A 27,906-nucleotide genomic window follows, 5' to 3' on the forward strand; every position below is an offset into this window, starting at 1 on the left:
GACACAAAATCTGCATATAGGAAACAAAAAATTTGCAAGATTCCTCTCTTCCCACATCTAACATGTTGACTATTAATTACTGGATGGCTTTGCAATTTGAAGAGCATGTTTCAAGCATTCTACTTGCTTTCTTGTTCATTTACAGAAACTATTTGGCCTCTTCCCAGTCCAAAACTATTTTTTAAGACCTGGCCTCCCATGGGAGACATATTAGCAAGCAAGGAGCTAGTGTGGTAGGCTAATAATTCATATGCTGGCTACTGCTCCTACACATGTGGGAGCAGGTTAATATTGGATCAACTTTCTCTAATACTTACATGTAATACAAAATGAGCAAGGGTGTTATCACACCCTTCTTCTCTGTTTTCATGTCAGGAAAGTGGTAGTGGAGAGGAAAAAACCAACTGTTTGGATTCTATTTTTTTTTTAAACATCTTTAGGATATAGGTTTATCTATCCATACATTTTTTATAGCACTCCAATACATTCTGTAGTTGTCTAATTCACAGTTAACTGTGTGCTTTACTAACACCAATTCAATTTTAAGTACATTAACTCAACTAATTAATAATATTGCATATTTGCGTAACGATTCCTTTGTGGTATCTAGAAAAGCCCTACTCAGACAACACCAATGCTAGAGAAAAGACAGTAATATGGTAATTTTCAAACTACTGACAAATAACCAGGAAGTATGCATATAGTTTCGTGGCTGAGTGGATGACTACAAAATGAAGGTGTGACATTCTGATTTTACTATATTTCCCTTCTAAATACTTCTTCCTTGTGTAATGAATCCAAGTTTATTCTTAATTCTGTGATATTTTAATGCTCTTTCATTAGCCCCTTCTCAATAAGACAGAGACTTTAAATCTGAGTTTTTCAAGATACCCCAACTTCCCTTTAATTCCACAACTGGTAACTTTTCTGGCTATTTCATTTTGAAGCCTAATTTAAATGTATTGCTAAATTGCTTTACTTACTCTCCACCAACCTTTCTTACATTGAGGAAGTTCACATCCAAAACAAATGGTGGAGGGTACAGAGTTACACAGTGGTTTTAGGATTTGAGCCTGCTGCAGGACAGAGCAGGAGGTGCACGAGCACGTTAGCAAACCCAGGGAAAGACACCACCCAGTAAGGATTTCACAGCCCAGAAGAGCAACCAGGCAGGCAGGGTGTATCCTGCGGGGTTTTCCAAACTTCTTGGGTGGCAAAACTTGCTCTGCTGTTGGATTTACGCTTCACGGAGCAGGCGAGGCAAGCCTTGCTTAGAAGAGCCCTCTTGGCATGCCCACCCGTGCAGGCAGCTGCCTTGGAAGGGCTGCCTTGCTCAGTAAATCATCCAGACAATGGGAACTCATGTTCTGCTACAGTTCATTATTTTCTCCTCACATCTGCTCCATTTCACTGATACGTATGGTCAATTATCTCCACAGCTAGATTATCTTTATTAAATTACGCAGCTGCTGCAGAGCATGCTGAGAAACACCGACTTTTGATAGAATTTAGAGGTTCTTCTCTGGTGACAGAAGGCAGCAGGACAGTTTCCCAGTGCTGGGGACTTTTACTTTCAGAAAGCCAGCCAGAAAACCTGCATCAAGGCACACAGCTGTTTTAAGTGCTATAAACTTTTGAACTGGCTTCTTATAACCCTCATGCTTTTCCTTTTAGGAAGTCTGACCTCTAGCACTTCCTAGTGTTGTCTAACTTGTTTACTCAAGTCTTTTTTGCTCACTTTCAGAGGTTCTCCATCAACTCTGAATAAAATCTTGCTTCACACATAAGGTAAACTCTTACTGCATGGTCTCTTCTCCCATTCTGTTTCAACCTCAAGTACGGGAAGGTGGTATTTTCCTTCACTTTAAAGCACATTAAAGCTTGCCTGCCCCCCTAACTAGTACTCTCTACGTTTAAAAGATGTGCACTGAAGTGAGAATTATCTCATTCAATGTCTGCACCTTGTTTAGTCAGTGCTGGCCATTCTGTGATAGCAGACAAATAACTGAGTTGGACAGCAAAGCCCCTTCTCCAAATTTCTTTCATTCAGGTCACTGCTGATGTTTTAGCTTCCAGGTAAAAAGAGCAAAGAAAAAAACATCAAACAGAGCAAACTAACTTTACTGGCACAGTATTTTCCCAGACTGGGTTTTCATTTATGAAGTCAATTAATTACTTCCTGACAATACTTAATGGCCTAAATCATAAGCTAGACTTACAATCTGGTGCTAAGGTCATTCATTGCTGAGATTTATTTACAATCCAACTGTTTATTCAGGAAGCAAAAGGGTTGGTTTTTTTTCCTGTTTTTGCTTTTTTGAAAGCCAAGCACAACAGTAAGAAAGCCTCAATAGATGCAAAAACTTTCTACCGTTTTGCCACTCCAGCACAGTCAAGAATTTTTAAATAGGTTCGACATTTCAGACAGGAAATTTCTGAAGTCCTCCTGAATATATTATTTCAACCCATGACCTAAGAAATTTCTTTTCATAGGTACTTAAATAGTCTAAACACTACCCACTCTCCACACTGTGACATGCAATACAGCAGGCTCACGGGGGATCCATTTTAAGACAACTACTTCACTTTATATTTTCATATAAAATAATGAGATTAAAAATAAAAGAGATGTGCTCTTAGTTACTGGGATGTCTCATCACACAGATGACACACTTTCAGTATTTTTCAGCATCTCCATGCTTTCAGAAACTCAGATTGAATTACCCTTCCTTTAAATGTGGTACGTTATTTTTGACACTACCTTCTTACTATGCAGAAAACTAACCTCACTAAAAGCAACTGTCTTCACGATTCCTAATCTTTTTCACTTACATTGAGATTATCCTTTCTGATGGATGCACACTGACACCTACTGCTTGGAGCAGAGACAACCCTGAAGGGGATTCATACAGGCCACATGAATTAGCTCGGTGAATTTGGATGGCTGTGTCGCACAGGTTCCCCTACAGAGAAGGGAGATACACCTCAGGGAGCATCAGACCTGCATGGTAACTGGACACCCAGAGCAGGGGCACCCAGTGGCCTGGCATTTACTTTCAGCTAGGGCTGATGTGATGCAGGACATGAACATGCATCACACAATGTAACCATGATCTGCAATGGGGTCCAGCATTCCTGTGGGCCTTAGGACCTCTTATGGCATGTCCATAGAGGAAGAAGTGTCCAGCAGCAAGGTGGCCAAGCAGATGTGAAATCCAGAACAAAATTTTTCAGCTCCTTCAGGAAACTGACCTGATAACAAACAGAGTAAAACATCTTAACCGATACTACAGGTTAAGAATACTTGACTTGCATTATAAAAAAAGAGTTGTCTCAAATAACAACCGTTAAAAGGAGAAACAGTCAGCTGTACTGAATACTGCCAACAGGATGGATATCTGTACTTCTAGGAGAAGAAGTATTAAATCAGGTGAAACTGTCCAATGCCTTGCCCTGCACACATGGGTATTTAATTCAATTTTTGGCATTGCTTGTGATGTCAGCTCTCATCTCAATTTCAGTTTAATGCTCTACATGTTAGCAAGGAAGCTCCACACTACAAAGCTTTTGCTTTTTCCCCCCTGTAATATCACCCTGCCTTATCTCAGGATGTATTCACTGGGAACTCCTCTGAAACCATCTACCTGACTAACCTCAAATCTAAAGCATATACGGCAGCACAAAGCGTGTCTGTAGATCCTCTGACTTCTAAAAACTCATAGCACCTGTTGAGCAGAATTGTGCTTACAAGGAACTGCTGCTGCCAGATGCTGCTTCATTACCTGAAACTGCAGACTGTTCCTCAGTACTGATTACTCAGTACAGCTGGCATCACAGTCTCATTACAGAATTACACAAGGAGCAGTGCTTTGCACTTTTTAACAATCTCAACTCCATTTACCACAAGGTTTTGTTACAAAAGGTTTTGGAACGTAAACACCCTTCGGGGAGACTCCCTGGATCAATCACTCTGCAAGATTCTCCTCTTCTTTTACAGTGCAGAAATCTCCTTGCGTGCTACTGAGCACAGCTGAACCAACAAATTATCTGACCAAGGACTACAGAGAGGGAGAGGATAACCCTGGTCAGCAGTAAGCGAATGGACTCAAATCTCACATCTCTCAAATTGGTCAAGCTGACCTCACCCTTATAATGCCCAACAAAAGAGGCCTTCAGCTACAAAATTAATAATTTTCTGCCAAAATTTATTCATAGACTATTTGTACACATTTCCTCTTGCATCAGTATTGTTATTTAACACAAACAATCCTTCCCTTCTGTCTAAAACTCAGAATGAATATGTATCCTCTGGTTTCTTATGGTGACTAAGACCTCTATGCTCTTTTCTCCGTCTTATAACAGGGTCTGCCCATTTCTTTAATCATCTTCATAAACCTAATGCCATTGGAACACAAGTTATTGAAGCTGTGCAGGGCCTCATACTGAAAATAATTCCTTTGTATATCCATTGTCATGTGATTACTTCAACTTGAAGATTTTCATCCCATGCCTCCCTTCCATCCCTCCATGAACAAATATGCCCACATCCTTTTCTTCCTTGGCACTTCCAAATGCGAGGAACTCCCCTTTCACGTCAAAGATTTTCATTATTAGTCCTGAGATATATGACATTATTACCTATGTTATTATTTTTATACTATATCTTATATTTGATGCTTATCTTTATATATATATATATATATATATAAAAAAATCACCCTATATAATATCTCACTACCATATATTTTCTCCCAGAAGACACTCCCAACCCATTCATCCATCCTAAATTTCTGCTATAAGCTCAGTTCGTCAACATGATTTGATTTTACTGTGCCAGTGGTTATTAAAGAAAAAAAGTCCATGACATTTAAGGAGCTCCAGCAGCAATCTCCTTGCTCTATAGGTCTCATCCCCTCCCTGCCCATCTTTAAGTTCTAGTACTAATGTCCTTTTTTCCATATCGATGGCATGATCTAAAACATTTTGCTGATGTCAGATAGATTAGGCATATTACTTTTCTTCCTCTCTCTGTAAAGTCTTATAAAAATAATTTTGCTGTGTGGTTGCCACCACTCTTTACAAACCTATGTCACATTTTGCCTCATTTACTGCTTACTCTTGTACCATTAATGACTGCTTATTTCCTTACAAAGCAGCAGTGGTGATAAACTCTATAATTGATCTTGACTTTCCCAATGTCTAAAGGAAAAAAACACAACTTAAAAGTTAAGACCTTCAGTATTGGCCTTATTGTTAAAAAGACCAGCCAGGGAAATATCTCCATTTCTAGTTGACACGGTACAGCACTGAATAATCAAGCCTCTGGTTTGATTCTCCCAAAACTGGTCTATGGGGGTGTGCTGGTTTTGGCTAGAGTAGAGTTAATTTTCTTGACTGTGGCTGATACGGGGCTGTGTTTTGGATTTGTGCTGGACACGGGGTTGATAATATAGAGATGTTTCGGTTTTTGCTGAGCAGGGCTTATGCAGAACCAAGGCCTTTCCCACTTTTTGTACTGCCACACTGGCAAGGAAGTTGGGGGTGCACAAGAGGCTGGGAGGAGATACAGCCAGGATAGGTCACCCAAACTGACCAAAGGGATATTCCATACACTGCAACATCATGTTTTGCATTTAAAGTGGGGGGAAGACGGAAGAAGTGGGAGGCGCTTGGAGTGATGGTGTTTGTCTTCCCAAGTAACCGTTACATGTGTTGGGCCCTGCTCTCCTGGAGATGGCTGAACACCTGCCTGCCCATGGAAGCAGTGAATTGATTCCTGGGTTTGCTTTGGTTGTGTGAATGGCTTTTTCCTATTAAACTGTCTTTATCTCAACCCACAAGTTTTCTAGCTCTTACCATTCCAATTATCTCCCCAGTCCCTCTGGTGCAGGAGTAAGCGAGCGTCTGGTTGCTGGCTGGGGTTAAACCATGACAGAGGGACACAATGCTCCTTCAGTCTGGCAAAGCCAAGTATCATGCAGTGTTTGGAAGCTAAAGAGCTCTTGTTCCCACTTATTTAACTTGTATAATTATCTATATGGAAATACTGCATAAACACAGCAGTGGCTGCTCTGTACCTAAACATTCATGATTCACTTCAAGGATTACTTGAACAGTATATCAAATTTTATAAATGTGGCTGGTAGTAACAGAAATATATTTGACCATCAGACAGCTAAAGGAAACAGTCTCCCCTTCCTTGCCCATGGTGTGAAACACAATTCCTACATATGTCATGCACAGCTCTGGGGCAGCAATTAGAACAGTCAAAGTTGCACTGAAAATTGGCCACCCACTCAAGTTCTCAGTTGTTGAAGCACCATGATTTGCCCAGCCAGCATCAGCTCTCCTGCCAAATTAACTGCACTTGGCAACTGACCGCAGGAGGACACATTTCTGATGTGTGATAAATAGAAGCAAGACTTACAAGCTGTTCGCTTTATTTACAAGTAACTGTATCCCAGCAACGTTACAAAAGATACAAGCTTGGCATGAAGCCTTTGTCTCAAGGTATGCTGCTCCCTCTCTGCTCCTACAAGCCATTCCTTCACTTCCCAACTATGTGCTTATTCCTGACTGTTTCCTTCCTATTTGCAAGACAGATTCCCATGGAAAGCCACCCCTTCATTGCAATGGACAGAAACTTTCTTCCCCACCCTAATATCACAGAATCACAGAATATGTTGAGTTGAAAGGGATCCACAATTATCATTGAGTCCAACTCTTAGCCCTGCACAGGACCATTCCCAAGAATCCCACCATGTGCCTGAAAGCATTGTCCAAATGCTTCTTGAATTGTCAGGCTTGGTGCTGTGACCACTTCTCTGGGGAGCCTGTTCCAGTGCCCAATCACCCTTTGGGTGAAGAACCTTTTTCTAATATCCAACCTAAACCTCCCCTGACACAACTTCAGGCCATTCCCTCCTGTCCTGGCACTGGTCATCAGAGACAAGAAATCAGTGTCTGCCCCTCCTCTTTCCCTCATGAGGAAGTTGTAGACTGCAATGAGATTTCCCCTCAGTCTCCTCTTCTACAGGATGAACAGCCACTCCTCATACGGCTTCCCCTCAAGGCCCTTCACCATCTTCACTGCCCTCCTTTGGACACTCTCCAATAGCTTAATATCTTTCTTATATTGTGGTGCCCAAATCTGCACACAATATTCAAGGTGAGGTCGCACCAGTGCAGAGCAGAGCGGGACAATCCCCTCCCTTGACTGGCTGGCAATGCTTTGCCTGATGCCCACATTTCTATTTAAAATGTTCAAACTTGCTTTCAGGAATGTCCTGCTTTGATGTCAGTTTGGTCAGGTTCACCCCTGGCTCCCTATCTCCTTGGCAATCTTGACAAAGTCAGCTGAAGACAATCTCCTTCATGCATAATTTTTCCATAATCCAGGAAAGGGCTTGGAAGGACAGTTTTAAGCAGTAAGATAGATGGAAACATAATGAAAGCCTAAAATGATCTGAAGGTCACGTTTAGCCAGAAAGAAAGAGGAGGACCATTTTCAATGGAAAGACAGGATGAAGATTTAAACTAGGGAAAACTTGAGACAGGGGAATGTATGTATGCAGCTACAAAATAATCTCACAATGGAAAAGGGAGAACCTCCTCAGACAGTTCAGAGCTTTTGAGCCCCAGACTGGGCAACATCTTCACAAACACACTTCAGGGAATGATGGTGTATCAACAGGAAGGCAGACAAGATCATGCAACCAGGCTAGTCCATGAACAGTTCACTGACACACATTTCTGCACAGTATGCATTAAATGCAGTGTTTCTATAGTTTGTTAAAAAAATCTTAAAGAAAAAACCCAAGCTACAAAGATAAATAGAAATACATACAAGATAATTAACAAATTTCAGAGATCGCTGTAAGAATTCTAATTATCACTGCTCTCACATAAAGCACCACTGGGATTTCTTTTTATTTGTTTAAACTCTGCAGAGATCAAAGAACCCAATTATAATATCTGGCCCTTCCTGCTCTGCAGCCCTTCACTGTTATAATTGCCCTGGCTCCTGTTCTTCCACTAAGTATAAATGAAAGCACTGGAATTGAGCCTGCTACGGAAGCAAGCAGAGCAAACTTTCACTGATGTCAACAGAATTAGACCATTTTTACAAGCAGTGACTTTGCCCTCCAGTTGGCAAAACAAGAAACACAATTTGTTCAAATGCAGCGTGAGCACCATTCCCTCCAGGGAGGCTTGCTGGGGACCCAGGCACTCTCCTGCTCTTCTGGGCTGCAGCAGAGAAGCAGTTGCTGTATGGGCTGCTGACTCACCATCTGGTTCCTGATTTCTTTCTGAGCAGCACATGCTGCGAGTTCCTCAAAGCTTGTGGCAAAAATCTCTCCTGTGCCTGCAGATTATAAACTACTCAAGACAGGCACCTAAGCTACATAACAAATCAAAGAAAAGAGGAAACCCATGTCCATCTTCTAATTAAGAGTTTAAAGCCCAGGTCTATTCTGTAAATACAAAAAAATCGCAACAGAGTTTGTATCTTCAAAGACTTATCTCACTAACTGAGCAATAATTACAAATGTAACATTAATCTTCACTTTGATTACAGTTTTTTCAGCATTTCTGGCACCCCTCCCCACATTTAATTCCAATAACGAGTCAAGCCCGCACAGAAAAATAAATTTAAACAACTGAGTAAATACCTCACATAGAAGGGTGACATAGGCCGCTCATCTTCTTGGGAGCTAAAAATAAAACATATTTTTTAAGGTTAGTATGCAGTTCTGGCTTGTATGTGCAGTTCAAGATACTCACTCTTAACAAGTAGAGATAACAAAAGTGAAACCTGCTACAGAGGTAACACGTCTACTTCGTCTCCTGGTTTTACACATGGAAGAAACCTTTAAGTCACGTTCCTTAAATCCTGGCAACCTAAGTCACATCTCAGTGTCCACAAATGTGGTGTAACAGATCTCCTGCTAGACAGCCAGAAGTCATTCAGACTCTGCAGCAGTGCAAGGACTATTCCCATAGCAACAATAAAGCATTTTCTGCCAGCAAAACCAAGAGAGCCCTTTGCTGCCTGCTGTTCCAGAATTAAACAATCTGCCTATTAAAGCCAAATTTGACAAAAAACCACAAATGACATCTTGAGTAACCACAGAAATGGCCATAGGTGTATGCACGAGGCTACAAATTCCCCAGTTTTACTGCTCCTGTGGAAAGCGTATTTGACTATACCAAAATTTCTGTAGGCTTGACATCAGGGACTGCCATCGGCTGGCATAGAGATCCCCTGACAAAATGGTGTTTTAGTTGTCAGCTGGCCTGAACAGCCCTGATCCAGCTCAGCCTGTCTGTGCTGGCACAAGCCTAAGAACGAGCTGCTGGGACACTGAAGCTTAAAGGTGTGGTGGACTGATGGCTTAAGTCAATGTAAGACCATGCCGCTGTACGAAGGGGTTGAAACAAATTTCACCTACTCATTCCAAACTGAGAAACAGTCAGTTTTGCAGGGTATTTAAGACTTCTAACTCTCCAGAACAGGACACCTGGCTTCCTCCAAGCACACAGGATATGCCACTGAGGTCAGCAGCTTGAGCAAGCTGCAGTCAGCCACTGCTATGGGAGCACTGAACGCCGCTGTGGCTCCCAGAGCTGGCCAGCACGCAGAGCAGAGCAGTGCAGTGCAGTGCAGGGGGACAGTGCCTGCCTGTGAGCTGAGGTCAACATCACCTGAACAGTCTTTGTGAGAAACTGCTATGGCTTTGAGAGTGCCTAGAAAAAGTGGATGGAAACATGGAAGTGCCTACTATTGCCCTTCCCAGAAGACAACCTGCAAAAAAGGCACAGGTAAGAACCTCTGCCAGGTACAGGCTCCCTCCCCTGACGGCATGCACAGTCTCCCAGCTTGCATGCATGTTATCACTTTATTTAGCACTTACAGAATATATATTTTTGTAAGTGTAAAGAAGCTACTTTAAATTCACAAAGCTGCTGGTGAAGTTTTTTGCTATGTTCAGTTCATTGTGTTAGTAGCTGTACTTGCATCTCAATGCAAACAAGTCCCAGTGTTGGACAGAAAACATGAAAAATGTTTTCTCACACAGAGGAAAGTTCACAGCACCATCAAGATTTCTGTTCATCAATGCAACTTCAAATGCCAACACCAAATGCTGCTTTATGTACAAGTGGCAGTTGTCAAAGCCACATCAAACATGCTTTCTCTTCTATCATAAACCCCCTTCCTTATCTCAGGATTTGTAATTACTTTCCAAGTCACTGAAGCACAATGATACTGCAAAAGTCCAAATAGCTTTTTTACATTCATGCTCCCAATATTTGCTTTGACAGATCAGATGGAAAAGCAGTATTCAGCAGGGACTCTGAAACTTCTTGCATTTCCTTCCTGTTCTTCCACAGCAAGTACAACTGCTGCTCTGTAAGTTCAAGAAAGCTTTATATCTGTACAAAAAAAAAATCAATATCCACCCATACAAAGTAAGAGAGGAGAAACAAATATTTAAAGAACATTAGCTGGGAATGGCAGACAAAACAGCTCTTACCAAGTACCAGCTTCATTCAGATCATTACGTCTCAGAATTTCACAGCTGGTAATAATTGTAGCTGTGCATAACCTCTTTTACTAAATAATGGTTTATAGTTTTACACATGCAGCACTGATCAGTAGCTGAATCTGGGATGAATACCTCCAAGTTAATTAGTATGAAATCCAGACTTCTGAGAAAACCATAAAAGTCTTCTAAGATCTCCTGCATCTGAGTAAAGCATATTACCCGTTTCTCCACTAAACCATTAAAAACAGCATATCCCAAACATCTTTCCCTAACTTCATGCACCTTAGCCAACTCATTAATGTAAGCTGGAAGATATGAGCTGTCTAAATTGCAAACAGATTTAAAGCAGTTATTCCACACAATTTGTAATCTCTCAAATTAGATGTGAGACTACCAAATCCTACTCCAATCACTTAGCACACAAAGATTCTGTTTTGATTATAACACTTTATGAAATAATGGATTATTCCCACTGAAAGGTAATAAACTGATGCACTTATATTATACACACAAGCACAGCTTAGTTTAATGAAAGAAATGGAAATTGCACGCAAGAAGTTTTAAACCTGTATATACCTAACCACATGGTTTCAGACAGAGAAGTGACAGGCAAGGGAGCAAAAATGTATAAGATGTGATCATAAATGATCACCAGTTGATATTACACAATAAATGGGCTAGAAATTGCTTTAAAACCTTCCACACAGCACTCTTTGTCACTATAACTCACACTATGCTGATTAGAAAACAAACGCTCACTTATTTTTAAAACAAGCCCCTTGAACTAAAAGGCTTACTAATATTGCTAGGAACCCCTGTCTACCATGTATCCTTTCAAAAGAAAATGCTAGAAGTCGCTAAGATATGTTTAACATTTAACTGCACTGTACTGTACTTGGGTTGCATAATTCCTCTTTGGTTAAAGGGATGTATAACCCTTCGAGAAAGAAGGAAAAGCTTAATACCTGGCACACTGACTGGGCAAACCAAGTCAGATTCCCACAGTATGGACAGGACAAGTCATTCTGATGAGCAGCTCTTACATAGTTTAAATTTCTACCTTGCCCAGCAAAGAATTTACCCATTAGACAAACAGGTTTAGCAGTAGATTAAGTTTTGGGGTTTTTTGTTTGTTTGGTTGGTTTTTATCCTCAAAGTTTGTCTAGCTTTACACATGCTTTATAATGAGAAGGCACTAAAAGGATGAAATAACTTTAAAAAAACCCCAGTTATTTATTCAGCTATCCCTGATTACCTGGCCAAGCAGGTGAGTGCAAAATACAGCAGTCTCTTTTAACTCAGGCATATAAATAGTTCCCCTAAGTCAAGGGAATAAACCGAAATTAATTGCTTCCATGAAATACTTGGGAGATTACCTAACTGTTGCCTTCTTGCTAAAAACCAAAACAAATACCAGCCAAACTAAAAACAAACAAACAAAACCAAACAAATAAACTTGTTCTGTTTATTTCAGAGCTAAAGAAGTAATACTGTTATGTTTGTGACCTCCACTGAGCTAGCAAAACAGTTTGTCATACTGGAAGGAACACCAGTTTAGCCCATCAGTTAGTTTAGCACATTTTGGGATTTTCAGGCACATGTATTTTACAGCATTTACACAACTCATCCTTTCTGTCTCAGAGAAAGGAAATAGGAAAGCCTGGGTGAAGTCTAACTGTTAAACGATAAATTTCCATCACAGAAGGGCAGTTACCTTTTTTTGCCTCCCTCTTTTGCAACAGGAATGTTACAGTCAACTGTTCACCCCTCACATCCTTAAACAATAATGGCCATTTTTTTTTTTTTTGCTGATGGTGTCATAGAACCACAGAATTGCTGAGCGTGAAAAAAACCTCTAAGATTATCAAGTTCAACCATTAAATCAACTTGCCCTTCAAGGGAGCTGCTGAGCCTATTGCAGAACACCCACTTAGACAGAAAGTTCCTAATTTATTTACAAATATATGGGCTACCCCTGTCTCAGCCCTCTCCTCAACGGCCTGAGCTCTCAGCCCAAGTCAGAGGGTGGCTCAGGGTCCTTCCTCCTTGTTTTATTTGCACTTAACTATCAGCAGTTCTTCTGTCTTGGCTTCCTGGCACTGGAGCCTCCATTGCAAATCCACTGCTGCTTTCCTATTATTCCACATCTCTTTTCAAAAGATAAATGGGACATTTAGTGGATGGAATTAAATTAATACACTGTGTTGCTGGTTTGGGGGTTTGTGAGTTCTCTTTACAATCATGAAAATGTACTTTGACTGAAGTGTCAACATTCTACACCAGAAATGAAAGGCCTAGAGACTGTCAGGGTCTTGCTGCTCAGCCAAGGTCATGTTTTCCTAGTGCCTTGCCATAGACTTTATTTGTTCTGACCTCAAAAGTTAGATAAGGAAACAGCTCACTTTCAATTCCACCACGGATATTCTGGACTTCAAAAGAAATTAATTGCCTGTTTAGTGAGAATACTTCTTTCAGGCAAGGCAATAGCTGCTTTTAATTTTAATGCAATCAAACCAAAAGGCATTGAAAAGTCGGTGTCAAATTACTAATGATATCAAAAGTTAACGCAGCTTTTGAAGGCAGGAGAAGGAAGGTTCAAGCTTGAGTCTCCTCTTGTTTTCTTCTCATCATTCAGAACCACCGTGCCTTCTTGGATTAACAGACATGCAATTTTTGCATTTACAGAGGATATTAACATTATGGTTTATTTACTTGTTCCGACATTCAACACTAAGAACACTAAAAACAGCTTCAAGGAAACGCTGATTTTCAGGCCACAGCAGTGCTTTTTGCTGAATGTTTCGTCTTATTCACAAGTTTTTCAGCACTTCTTCACCCCCTTAAGTCAATTCCTCATAAAAGTTATTTCAACCTTGCAAAAAATGCAAGATTGAAACAGCTCATGAAAATTTATTGCATACTTATTTTCTCAGTAGAGCAATTTACTCATAGCTTGTGCTTCGCAGCAGTGGGTAAAAGGCAATGTTTTTGCCAAGGAGAAATACCAGGCAACATAAGCTTTTTCCTTCAAATAAATCCTTCAAAACAAACTTCCTTCAAATAAATATTGAGGTACATTATGCAAAAGAAGGAAGAATAATGCCACCCTCGATGCAAGACTAACTGTAAATTTCATCTAACATAACAGTGTGGTGATATAATGGTCAACATTAAAGTCAGCACCTACCATCAATTACTGAGCAATACCACCCTTGCTCTGTACACCTAAAGAAGGGGAAGGCAGGAATGCCCTATATGCACTATTTAAGAAACAAATGCTTAATAGCTATTTCTTTGTGAGTTATTTCCATGAAAACATTTTTATTTTCCCTGAAGAGTAACTTTTATAAATCAAAACCATAACATGTTGTTCCAGATATTTATCTCCAGTCTTCACAATAGTTATGCTTATACCTAACCATGCATACTACTGAAACTTAAATAAGCTACTCAGCCAACGAATGGCATGTCAAAATATGAGGCTGACAACGCAGCTTCTTTATTCTGAACTCACATACTCCGCAAAACATCTCCAATGAATTGGGTGGGAGTGGATTGGTATTGGTTTAAATATTAATCTCCAAAGGATCTCACCATCTTCCCCAAAGCTGTTTCTTCAGCAGTGTTTTTCCTAAAGTCTCTCAACTAAATTACATCTTAAGCATGTGAGATCCCAGTGGGCAGCAACATAACTGCAGAGTTGAAGAAAGAGACTTTTTGAGGAAGAGTTCCCCATTTGCCTTCCAAAACAGAAGCTTCTGCTTCTTGTTTTCTCTGGCACTCAAAATACCTGTATTACTACTCCACAGAGACAAGCTGAGGTAAATATGAACAATCACTTTGTCTCGTCTGAGGAGCACTTACTACTTCTTGTTCTATTTGCCACAGTCACGATTAAGGCACAAGGACCCAAGCCTAGAGTAGGAGGTTTTTAATTCTAGGAAACACTATCATAGAGCACAGCAAAACATAATAAGAATATAGTGCATTATCCAGAGGCATAACTGCACCAGCTGTGCGTGAGGGGGCACTGAGATTGAGGCACCTTACCTGAACAGGAAAAAAACCTACACTGAAGACTTTTTGCACACCTCCTCCCACTTCAAAGCAACATCAGGGATCAGGGAGTACAGGCTACCCCATAGCAAGGTGCAATAAGCAGAACTTGTTGCTAATTAAATGCCCCTGTGAGCAAGAGGCTGATTTTCCATTTTATATTAACATATCTGAATATCCCAGAACCCTTGACAGCATAATTTTGTATAATGATTTTCTACCTACTATCCCCCTAGATTGCAAATATGTTTATCTTTTATAAAATGACATCAATGTTAAACAGCTTGCTTTTGTTGTTTTACTTCTTAAACTACTTGGGTCTTATTATGAAAGACAGGGCCGTGTCTTTCCTTCTACTTGTGGTTTGGCAATAGCTCTAACTGGGTTAAAACTAAAAAATGGGTCAGAAAGAGGTGGAATGAATGTACCAGCCAAAGTCTCACCTCATCTCAGAATTTAACAGTGTAAAGTTGCATAACACACACATACCTGTTGCACTATAATGGTGAAGAACTGTTACTAGGTAACCAGTGATTTCAGTTTCAGGATTGTTTGTTAAAAGCTTGCAGACTTCAAATAAAGGTATCTCAGAGCCCAGCTTTTAGGTAAATATTCATACTTTTTTGCTTAATCAGGTGGACACCCCAGAAGCAAACATCACAGAAAAATTCCATCTCACTTTCCTCTTTTAGTCAGAGCCCCCCCCCCCCCTCAGTTGTACTCAGGAACGGTTTTCCATAGGTTCCTACACTCACCATGTCACAGCTGTGACAAGATAAGGCACCCAGCTGTGGGCCAAATCTGAGTTTGTAAGGCAAAAAAATTACATAAAATTCACATAGCATTTTGTAATAAGCTATGACTTGTGGAAGATGAGAACCACAGGTCTGAATTTCTCTTCATTCTTCCATCAGAAGAAAAAACACCCAAACTCAAAGCAAACAAAGAAAAAGTTAGATACAAATTCTCAGAGAGCATACCTCACATACATATTCCAGAACGTACTTTGTTAGGGCTTGTCAAGCCCTCCCAGTATCTTGGGCAGAAAGTGATAACAAAGTCCAAAGGATCAGACATATTTACAATACAACTTTACACACAGATGCTCACTAATGTGTTAGAGAACACAGCAGCCATTCAAAAGAAAAAAGAATAAAGTGTGTTGGAATACAAATGGTGTTCTTGGGCTAAAATACTGGGTATTTGTGAAGCAAACCAACCAATAAAGTAAATCAAACAATCTTGATGATGACTGCAAGACAGCCCATACAGACAACTGCTGTGTAGAGCTCAGAAACCCATCAGTCACATTCCCTACTGCTATCAGATGCACTTTCTAAAAATACTTGTGATGGCTTCACTCTTCTACTACCTTGACTTGTTTCAGCAAAGTGGAAAACAACAGAGGCCACTGATCCCAAACAAAGTCCAAGTGTGTACCTGCCTTTCTTATCTCCTACAGCAACCAGCAGATACGATTGGCAAAGGCAACCACAGGCACAGCTGTTGTTAAATCTGCAATAGACTGAGCTAGAATAGATGAATTAACACGTATTAACAGCATTAGTAATGGTCTAACTAGGAATCTAAGACATTAAAGTAAGCTAATGCTATTCAGAAGAGACGTTAGCCTATTAGCAATGCAAGAGACAATTACTGGTGGATAAGTTGTTGGAAAATCAGTAATGCAACCCATGTGATATTTACTGGTGCCTTCTATGGTGCTTGGGCAATATAGTAACTATTGCAGTGGAGGTTCAACACATTTGGCCTGCCACTTCTTCCTATGCAATGAAACATAACCCTGACATCTCCATCCCTCACAGCAGGCCACCATAACCCATCATGTGTCATTCCACAAATATCTATATATAGAATAAAATTATACCATATAGTACATACAGCTCTATGCAAGCAAATTATATGATTTTCAGGAAGACAGACTCACAGCTTACGGATACCTTGGTAGATATGATACTTTGCCACTCTACTGACAAATGCTATTTACATATCGCAGCTTCTTAGACAGAGCCCTTCTCCCTCTCCCAAGTTTTACACATCAGCTACACATCTGTAGTGCTTCCACACAGGAGGTTCCCACGGCAGGCACCGCATGGCCAGCCTGTGGTCCAAAGACACCTGCAGGAGAGGGACAGGTGGGAGTTCACTTATGCAGGAAGGGAACTAAATGTGATTATTGCTGGCAGCTCATTCCCTGTCTTGAGAGGGAAAGATGGAGTCTTTTAGCTTGGGAAGTGCCCTAAGACGCAGCACCTGAAGGGTGGCACTAGTCTCACTTAAACCCAGCAACAGGAGCCTTGCACTGCAATTTGTCCATGCCTCAGCTGGAACAGCAACATTAGCCTGTCCACCTCACGGGAACTACAAGCATAGTGTTACCCATGCTGGTTACTAACCACTAATAGGCATCACTTTCCCTGAAGCTTGCAAAAAATGCTCAAAGCCAGCAAGACCCTCTTCTGCAGCAAAACTGCACTAAGAAGGGAGGAAACAACACTATAGGGAGAAGAATAGGGGAAAATAAAGGTGCACCCTGGAGAACACCACTGTAAAGGCATCTGGCATTCTGTGCTTACCTGCCCCTAGGTCCAAAGAAAATTAGGTGTTTAAAGTACCGTCTACACAACCTAAAAATAGATCATGGAGATGGAAAAGGAACTAGAATTTTGTGAATAATTTTTAACTGCAAAACTCAAACAATTCTGTATTCTATATTCAAGGTTTAATGGAGTTGGAAAAAATTCTTCACTTTTAAAGTGCAGAATACGTCTCTAACTGATGGAGACTTAGCGCTTGCAACAACAAAAACAAAGAGTCTAATTAGAGCCAGCCTGTGAAACCTATCTTCCCCTGGGGTGAAGAGTCAAGAGCACAATAATAACCACTTGTTCCGACCGCTGCTAGGACAGTAAGATCCTCGGGAACACAAAAAGGTTAAAAATATTATGTGAGACTGGTCCTTCAAATAGAAACTATGCACCATGACTACTTGAAGACATTCAAACCACATTTCTGTTTCTCTGCAGTCATCAACATGGACCCCCATGACTGCATTACTGCAACAAATCTACCTGCAGAGGACCTTGCACTTTACCAAGACAGTAACAGTTTGGGCAGCAATTTCAGTTACTATTTTATTGTGTTCAAGTAAAAGCAGCAACTCCGCAGGTTTGGCTGAAAGAGCTCCACCACAGTGCTGAAATAGCACGGTAAATTTCTTATTTACTGTTTTGTAGATTACCAAAAGACTGACATTTATCCCATTAAAATATGGCTAGGGGAGGTATGGACCGCTTAATTTTGAGAACTGAAAGAGCAGTACAAATAATAAAAAAAAAATTAATGGCTCAGTAAAAGGGCTGTGTACATTCCTCCCTGCAGTGGGTCTGTGACCTGCCGTTTCAGAAGCTTGACTGAAGTTGCCCCTGCCATATGGTGGCAGGAGCACATGTCAGCACAGGTAAGCACTCACAGCTGGTGCTGAACTGAGGTGTGTGTCAGCACCCTGGAAACAAACCAGCCCTTTTCCTCCGAAAACTAAACCTCTCGCCCATGCTGTGTGCGAGCTGACAGCTGTGGGTGGGTGTGCGCAGGGACAAGCCCGGCCACGCTCCCTTTACCGCAGTACAGCCCCCGCTATAAGGAGGTGGCAGGAGGCACAGGTTTGCCCGGGCACAGGGAGCCGGCAGACCCCCACGGCTGGCAGGGAGAGGATGGCCCCCAAATCCCTATAAACCCCTGAGCAACTCCCGCCCCGCGGCAGGCTCCCCGCAAAGGGGAGCGCTGTGTGGATTTCGGGGCGCTACATCGAGCCCCCCTCCCCGCACGAGGAATACAAAGACCCCCCCAAGCCCCGGAGACAGGCTAATAACCGGACTTGTTGCCCTGCCCCGGTGCCGGGGCAGGTATATCCCAGCTCCCAGGTGGGTGTCCCCGCTCCCAGGCGGGGTCGGAGTCCCGGCCCCCCGGTTGGACACGTACCTCTGCAGGGGCATCACTTCGCAAGCCATGCTGGCCATGGAGCCGCTGCTCGCCCGCCGCGCCTCTGGCCGCGCCCGCAGCGCCGCCAGCGCCTCGCCACGGGGAGCGGCCCGGCCCCGGGGAGGGGCGAAGGCGCCGCCAGCCCCGGGTTGGCGGCTGACGACGACCCGCCCCGCCGCCCAGAGCCCCGGCCCGGGCCCCCCCGCTGCCGCCGAGGAGCTGGGACACCGGCCCCGGCCCCGCTCCCTGCCCTCCCCGCCGCCCTCGGCAGAAGCAGGTTAACCAAAAGCGGCTTATAATGTCCAGTTGGTCCTGGGCCTGCAAGAGATACCGCAACCTAACGGGCTGATGGATACAAGACACCTTTTAACAGAAATACCCCCACAAGGTCTTTTAGTAACCCTTTTAGTTACTATAACCCACTGCCCTTCTTCCTAAACGCCCCCCAGGGTGCAACGTAGGCACCCACGACCTGCCTCCCCACCGTCGCAGCAGCTCTGGCTCCTGTCTGGGGTGGCAGGGCGCTGGCTGTGCCCCCACACCACCTGAAGCTCCAGGACACCATCGCCGGGCTGCTCTGGCTCTGCAGTAAACACCGAGCCACTGCTGCCTACACGCACCTTCATTGTCGTGTCTGTCGGGGCTGGCACAACCGCGCCTTTGAACTTGATCCCTTTGTGTTGCAGTAGATACTAATACTACCTGGGTTTGAAAGGCTTGTGCTGTAGCTGGCCAGCGAATTCAGACCCACCGCAAAGAGGAGCATAAGAGAACTCTTCCCTTACCATTTGAACTGAAGAGTGTTGCAGGAGCCGAACTTATTTTTACTGATGTTCCCAGTGGGCCACCCTAAAGCACTCCTGCTTCTACATCTACAGCACCTGACCAAATATTGCTGTGAAACAACAAACCATGTCATTTTGTTTGGTAGAAGTTTGGGCTGGGAAAAGTGGTAGCAAAAGAACCCCGTACAACAGGTGACCCACACAAATGTGCTGCTTTCTAGGACATAGCAGCCTTGGAAAATGAACAGTACAAAATGCCCAAAGTCTTACCCTGAAATGTTTATTGGCTACTGAAGGAGCATACCCAAGGTTTTACTGTACACCTTTGCACCTCCTCTGACCAGAAGGCCTAAGGAATTGACTCTAATTTGCCCCAACACTGGACAGAAACATTTTGCTGCTGCCCTGCCTCTGAACAATATTACCACAACACCATACTTTATGCGATGGGGAAGGGGATGATGACAAACTGATAAAGGGGCATAAGAGAATGGATTTGTTCTACATTTTAGGTGGTAAAAGCATAATGGCAGATGTCGATCTTCAAAAATTCAAGTCAATATTAGAAGCATCATCACCTTAAAAACCTCAGTGAGATCTGGCACTGGTTTGGGAGAAAGCTGTGGCAGGAGCTTAGTACCTGTATGTTTAAGACTTTCATGCAGATGTAGGTCATGTAAATTAAACATGAGCCACATCAGCTTTCTGGAGAAGCAGCCGACACTCTCAGGTTAGCAGAGGGTATCAGACATTTCACAGGGATGTCTAACAGATCCTGACCTTTCTCAGCAGGAGGCAGGGATGTTTTCAGTCAAAAACAAGAGCAGCAGGCAGTTGCAGCCTCAGAAGGCAGTGGCATGGCAGAGACACAGAGGTCAATGGAGAAATGGCTTTGCTTCAGTACGCTGAGCTGTTTAATATTTGCTCCGGTCAGCTGGCTGACTGGAAGAAGTGCATTAGTAATGCTTCTGCCCATTGCCTCAGCACAAGCCTGTTCTGCTGTGACACAGCCATGCCAGGCAAAGCACAGGGCTCCCTTTTAGGAAAGTCAGCAATGCTGATAAAGCACTCTGCCATCACGGATCTCGGCTGCTCTTATCTGTGGCAATTAAACGAATATCTCAATGACTTCCTGTTAAATTAAATGTGCCATACATGCTCTTAAGCAACTAAAACCCTGAGAGAAAGATTTTACTCTGATACATACAATTACTTCAGTGTAAAACAAAAGAACCTTGTACTGTTTTACAATTTGACAATAAATCAAATCGCATTTCCCTGGCCAGTCTTCTTTTATACACACACAATTATTCATAGTTTACTACACTTCTATAAACTGAGTGTTATTACCATCAGGATGCCATTAAAAAAAATTAATTTTCCACATTTAACTAAGGATCCATCTACACGGGGAAGGATTCAGGGTTCTCCACAGCAGCTTGCTGAATAAACAGAAGTGGAATAACTCAAATAGCTGCTGTACTCTAAATTTATACACTAGCTATTTTGTCATAACTTCCATGGGACTTGCCCATATAAATAAGCTTAGAAGTGCTAAGCTCCTTGACAAAGAATTCACTAACAAAAAGGGATGCTGTAATAACCAGAAAGATTAATTTATGAATTAGCATTAGTGAAGAAGGTTAGTTTATGGCATCACGCTAAAATCAACCAGATGCCTTGGGAAAACAGTAAAGTCGCAGGGCTCCCTGTGCCATCAACACCTTCAGATCCACCTTCTGTTTCTGTTGTCTTCTTCTGGAGTCCCCTCAACAGGGTATCTACTTCTCCTTCTCCTTCCTCATCTGCCTCTTTAACATTGCCAAAATCATCACGACTAAGAAGATGTACACTAGCTCATGTTTCCCTGCACCACTGGCATGCAACTTCAGCACCCACTGAAAGAAAGGCGATCAAAACTGAAAAAATGCTAGTTGGTGGTTGCTGGCACTGCTGTTTTCCCTAGGTTTTAATTATTTCCAGAACAGCTGCATATACTGCAACAAAAGATTTTAACATGGAGAAATGTCAAAGAGAGTGAAATTTTAAAAAGTACTTTGGGGCACAGTGCCCAACCATCAGTAAGAGCAGTAGTACTCAAACAGCAGGAAATTTCCCCATGATGCATGTCACCTTAATTCAGTTCACATCGTCTCAGTGGGCCTTTTGAATCTCTCACCTGCTAAACTAGCTCACAACTCATTAATTCTTCTCCTCTCCAGTTCAGGAGTATGGACCACAAGTGATTTATTTGTGGCACAAAGGAGGCAGACAAAAGCTGCCAGAAAACTGCAGCCTTATCTCCAAACACTTCCACTTCCTTCACACAGATGTTTACCTTTAAGCCAACTTGCTACTTGACAGAGACAGGAATTCCCATGCTTCCCCCGTCCTCTTTTTTAACTTGCATAATTCAGGATGGGTTATCCCATAAAAAACCTGGGATTATATAACATTTTGTTTTGGATTTCTTTGCACTGGTTCAATTTGTTCTCCCATGTTAAAGACGGAAAACAAAATCTTATCTGCAGGTTCCATACAGTTCTTGCATACCTACTACTCAGAAAGGCCAAACTCACCTGTTGGCAGCAACAATGTACCACAGAGGCCCTTTATGGTACCACCAAACACACATACAGAGGGCCAGGAAAACCCTCCCTCAGGACATGCACAGCATCCTCCCCACTGACTATAAGCTCCTCAGTGTATTGCAAATATTTCCGGAAAACAGACAGCAAATAACAATAAAAATGATAAAGCCCCTTGAAATACCAACACATACCGCCAAACTTCAGCACCTACACCAAGGCAACACCTGGGTTCAAACTATTAGATTTGCAAATTTCTTACTGAGATTCAACAAAGGGAAAAAAATACACTGGATGGAACTAAATATGAATAATCACTTTTCTCCATCAAAGTTTAAAGAATAACCGCATGTTTGGAAAGGAAGTCTCCTGTCAATCATCATTACAGAAGTGCTTTCTTCTCTTTCTTTCCCTTTCATACTTTGCTGCACATCAAGTAATTTTCTCAGCATATAAAACAACAAAAGAAGAGGATCTGTGAGCAGCATCAGAGGATACAAGTGATCTAGATAATGGATTTTATGAGGATGTGGTTGTGTCTGCCTCCTGAAAAGCAGTTATCCTTTGTTTCACTGCACAGTCATACACAAATTAGATACTATTTTTAAAAGAAAGAGGTCTTGCCTGGTCTGACAAAATCTGAGGGTTTTTAGGATGCTGCTCATTTTATTCCCACAATATTTACTTAGTTATGCAATATTTTCCCTCTGGCAGAAAAATGAAATGCAAAGCAAAGATGTCACAGACTGAAAATAAAGAATGTTCTTTTCAAAATGCCACCAATAAAAAATTTAAAGTGCCATTATTTATGTACACATACATGCATTGATACATGCACTGATACATGCATTTTCCTCTTTAGAATATCTGTCCATATGAACATCTGCAATCACAAATGATAAATACCCTGGAAAATTTCCCACGGGCTAGACGACTTGTGTGCACACATGAAATAAGCAAGTCACGAGTAAACAGAAACCATATTTGGAAACTGTAGCCCTTCATGTCCAAACAAAGCAGACAGGCAATTAAATAAGCCCTCTCCAAAAGGGCACAAACAGGAAGAAAGACCAACTAATATATCAAAAACATAATTTAGTGAAAGGGGAGTCCTCAGAAAGGGAGTGAAAGTACTAATGGTGACTTTCCAAAGCTGGTACTCAGCCCTGTTTCACTTAGCAATTTTATCAGTGAAAGGAAATGTAAAACTATGCTGGTGGTTCTTTTTGTATGTTGTGTGCAAGCCAGCATTAGAAGTTTCAGTACAGCCATGTAAGAGTAAAATCTGGGAACTATGTGCAAGATGATGGGTCCTACTGGGGGATACAACATCATGCCAGACCAGCACTTCTATATAAGCTCTGAGTGACTGCGTGGCTGAAGAAATTATCATCCTCTTAGGAGGTATCAACATGGATACTGTGTGGAAAAGGTGTACAATGTTTGTATTTCCTACTGGGGTGGTTGCTACAGAAGACTATGATCAGTTCAGCAATTCCCATTCTCAAGCAACTTGTGAGAAACTGAAGAGTTCTCAGAGACAATCCACAAAGGAAACACAAAAACTAAAACCAAAGTGTTTTTCAAATAAAATAGTCTATGCATGCAGAAAACATTAATATTTGACCTAGAACTCACAAACCGACCAAGACCCAACGGTTGGAAGTCAGAGATAGGCAAATTACGCCTAGAAATGAGACATTTTTAAATGATGAGAATAATTAACTACTGATGCAATTCATCAAAGATGGTGGTGAATTTTTAATGATCTTGCAACTTAACAGTTGCTTCTGTTTAGGAACACCAAGCCGTAGGTGAACTGCCCAGATAGAATTTACAGAATTTTCTTACTCATTTTCTCAAATGATACTCCTCTTGTCCAAGAGACAAGTAGGTTGCTCTCAGCTGACTTAATTTTATCCCTTTTATTTTTTGCATTGGCATAGAAATGCAAGCCTTGTTGGCATATCCATGGAGAATATACTGGGCTTTTGGACTTCCTGTAACTTGGAGGCTAAATTACCTTTTAAACAAAGCTAATTAAAATCTCTTAAGGAGGAAACATATTCCAGAATTGTTTCTTAAACTTGCTAGAATAAGAGAAAATTAAAGACTAAGCTGAAAGCTTCTCAGAGCCTCAGGTTCTCAGCACTCCTGATCTCAGCCAACAGATAAGCACACTAGTTCATTTCTCATTGCAAGGGACACCCCAAACTCTCTGGAGACCTGGATTGGCTGCTGAGGCTCCTCTTCATTAAGCAGCAGTGTCCTTTGCAAGCAGTGCCACACCCGCCTGTCAGCAGCTTTAACTTATTCCAAAGGACTCTCGCCCCATGGGATAGCCCAGAAATTATTTCTTGGTCTCCATCCTGGAGAAGGGAGAGGACTGGGAGTAGGTTCCTAAAGGGTTTCCTGGGAAAGCAACACGTGATGAATGGCTGTGACAGCTAACCTGCTGTGGGAACCGGGTAAAGCATGCTGAGTGACAAGGTCACTAGGTTTTTCATTTGCACTAGTTAGTTAAAGTGCCAGAGCATGGGAGAGCAAGCAAACAAGCAGGAAGGAGTCTGGTATGGTGCAAGTTATTTCCAAAGCAGGCTTTCTCCAAAGCTCTGTTAATCTAATGAAATTTCTAAATGTTAATGTCCAGTGAAATTTCTCCCAGTCCTCCAAACTGTTATTTCTATCAGTCTGCACAAAAACCCTTTAAAAATCCAGCTGTTTCAGACCAATGAAAACATCTGTCATAGAAAACACTAAAGAAAAAGCATTTATTTGCTAGTAAAAAAATTCTAAAAAATTAAAATGAGCCCCTGGTACTTCCTGCATTATTTTTATTTCCTACCAAAAATGTCACTGTTTTCACACTTTCCCATCTTCCAAAACCATCCTTCCAATCCTCTACAAAACTACTATCCTTTGAACTCCATGTCTCTGAACCCTCCCTGTTCCCTGCTTCCTAAAGTGCCTTCAAGTGAAATACCTGCAGTTTACCCTTAGTCTTATGAAAAAATAAGGATATGAGAAGAGGCTGAGGAAAGTGGAGGAACAGGCCACACAATTCATGTTTGCTGCACACAGCTTTCTACACCACTGAAAGATAAACTGCCATCTATGTTGGCAAGGGAGGCAGTCTGGCGGAGTTACCCTCTGGAAAAAACCCTCTAGAAATAGCTCCTCTTCTTCAGCTAATGACGTGACTGCAAGGAGTCCTCCCTTTGCACAAGTGCCCCAGTGGCCGGCCTGGCTCCTGGGAGAGCTGGTGGGAAAAGATCACTTGAGGTTGACTCCAGCTGGGAGACACTAAAGGAAGAGCGAGCTGAGTGAGAGTTAACTACATGTCTCTGTCCAGAGCTGGAAGATGCATCTGTCACGGAAGCAAGGGAGATCCTGGCGAAAAGGCAATTCTGACCAGATCTATTAAAACCTGACTACATTTGAAAGGATTACAGCCCTCTCAGGTCAGTCCTAGGGCTTCTTCCTGCACCCAGCTTTGCTGGTTGGGTTGGGATCACACTCCTCACAACAGATAAAATGAGAACTCAGAGACAAACCGATGCAAGCAAGAGCAGTGAATAACAACCCTGCCATGCCATCCTCAGCCTTTTCTTATTAGACAGCCAGCTGACTACTTTGATTAAAAATATACATGTGTGACATGGGAAGTCACAGCTGAACTCCATCAGCCTACGCTGCAACGTGCTGAACACAATGTCCAAATGCACAGCTCTTTCAGCCTGAACCGGGAAATTGCAGCAGCAAACAAGCCTGACTGAGAACCCGGTGACCTCTGCCCACTGATCTTCCTGAAGGACACAGGGCCAGGTCCCCTCTGGGAAGCGAAGAGGAAGGAGAACCTCACAGCTTCAGGTGGTAAAAAACTGCTTGCTCTGCAAAGCTACCGGAAACAAGGCACACTACGCTGAACCTCCTCATCTGAACAATGCACCAGGCACTTCGGGAGACAGGCTAAGGAAGTTATGGGAGAAGGAACTACTTACTGCAGTAAAAATAAGTCAAATTACAGTGCAGAGGCTCTGCCTCTTCCCTAGTTGCTAGTAAGACAGGTTAGTGATGGGTATCTTGGTTTTTGTAAACACAGATATTAAAACCACAAAGATTTCCAAGGCTGGTTTAAATTCTTCACTGTATGTTTTCCAATGAGAAGTCACTGATCCCTTTGTTTAAAAATGACTTCAAAATAATACAGATATTTGCACTTGATATTCTCAGCAAAAACTATTATCTGGCCCAGCTGGTATCAGATAGCCACTGGCCTCATGAGATGTAGGGACTTTCTCCTCACAGCAAAAGCAGATACAAAAGAAGAAATGAAGATGGAAAGATAAAGAATCTTTCTAACTGAAAGGGCAATGCTTGACGTACAGAAAGGGAGTAGTTTTTTTTTTCAGCTCTATTACTCAATTACTGGGAACTTAACTTTAGTCCCTTTCTGATTTCTAAGGCTGCTGGATGCTGTCCCAGGAAACAGAAAAAGCTAATATACTTGGCTAATGGACTGAAAGCAGAACTTCTGTTTCCATATCCACATTATGACAGTAAAGTGCATATATGCTTTCTACCTCTAACAGTCACCAGATCTTTGTTTCATATCTGATTCCTGTTGCTTCCAAGATGAACCTCTACTTCTGTGGCACAGGTCAGGGCATCAGACTCAAAATGTTCTCCATCCCACAAGCCATAATTTGTCACCATGTAAATCTTGCAAGGAGAGGCAAAGATAGGATGCATAGAAGTATACACGAAGGTTACAATAGTGTAATGGACAAAGCCTAATTTAAAGGATTAACCTGTGCAGGGTGGAAGAGAGAGGGCAAATGCTTAGAAAAATACACTGAAATCCACCTAGGTGACTTGCATGAGAAAAATCTACATAATTACATGTTTCTGTGACTGTCATTACACCTTGGCTATAGATGGTAGAAGAACCCAGAAAGAGCTCAGACCACACCCTGATTTGCCATTCACAGTCACCTGCTTTGGAGAGACACATAAATCACACGGGTTTGTGTCTATGTTTTTAGAAAACTGAATGCTTTTCTTAACAACTCATTATGTAAGGCAGTTCCTGCTGCCAGCATTCCACAATGCAAGAAAGAAGGGAATTGATTGCATAGAAGGGTGGAGACAAATGTACTCTCAAAGTTAAATGAGTCAGCTTGGAAAAACTAACTCAACACAACCTAAAGAGACAAAGGGACAAACAGCAACAACACCTTACATAAAAAGTCCTCTCTGAGGGCTCAGAGCAGGGCCTGCCAGAGGTGCTGCACGCTGAATGATGCAGAAAGCAACTGCGCTCACTCCACCAGCCTCATTCCAGACCTTTACCCCTTTCCTGAAACGTTTTCTTGAAGAATCCATGGCTGTTGGAGGGCAGCCCTGCCAGCTGCCTGGCTGCAATCCCTTATGTAAACCTGGCAGCCAGACTCCTGAGTGGTAAGGCAAATTATTACTTTGGATAGGGACTGAATGTACTGGCACGACAGACTTCAAAAACAAAAAAACCCCAAACCTAAACAAAAATAGTCAGCTAAGCAAACAACACTAGCCCCCCTGTTTGATTTGTTCTGGCAATAGGCACCCAAGTTCTTAGCATGTGCCAGAGAATAATGGTAAGTTTTAAACCGCAGCTGCTAAAAGGAAAGCCAACAAACAGGGAAAGCATTTACAGTAAGCACAAACTTCTCAGTGTACAAATATATGTGTTTTCATACCTCAACAACTAACAGTGAAAATATGCAATGTCATTAAGAAGAGGGCATAGCAGGGTACATTAACCCACCCCTTAATTTAGGGAGGTTACTATGCTACTAGGCACGTGATGCCTTTATTTTCAGGACATAGGTCAGATATAAGGATCTTTGTGAACAAAAGGTTGATGTAAACAAACCTTCTCCTTGAGAA

The 27,906-nt window shown here is 42.0% G+C and overlaps 1 protein-coding gene across 9 annotated transcripts in view; it reads right to left on the reverse strand.

Moving 5' to 3' along the window:
- Window positions 1–27,906, reverse strand: part of FAM13A (family with sequence similarity 13 member A) — a 166,750-nt gene that overhangs the window by 42,034 nt on the left and 96,810 nt on the right. For 7 of the 9 annotated variants that reach the window (XM_017831702.1, XM_017831706.1, XM_017831705.1 and 4 more), the window contains one exon: window positions 8,673–8,714. In XM_017831702.1, the coding sequence (XP_017687191.1) occupies window positions 8,673–8,714 (42 nt within the window). Of the gene's footprint in view, window positions 1–8,672; window positions 8,715–18,605; window positions 18,671–27,906 lie in introns of those variants that run through there. The other 2 variants (XM_017831708.1, XM_017831709.1) reach the window with 2 other exon arrangements.

This window comes from Lepidothrix coronata, unplaced genomic scaffold (assembly GCF_001604755.1).
Source record: "Lepidothrix coronata isolate B3197 unplaced genomic scaffold, Lepidothrix_coronata-1.0 Scaffold195, whole genome shotgun sequence".
Classification (NCBI taxonomy): domain Eukaryota; kingdom Metazoa; phylum Chordata; class Aves; order Passeriformes; family Pipridae; genus Lepidothrix; species Lepidothrix coronata.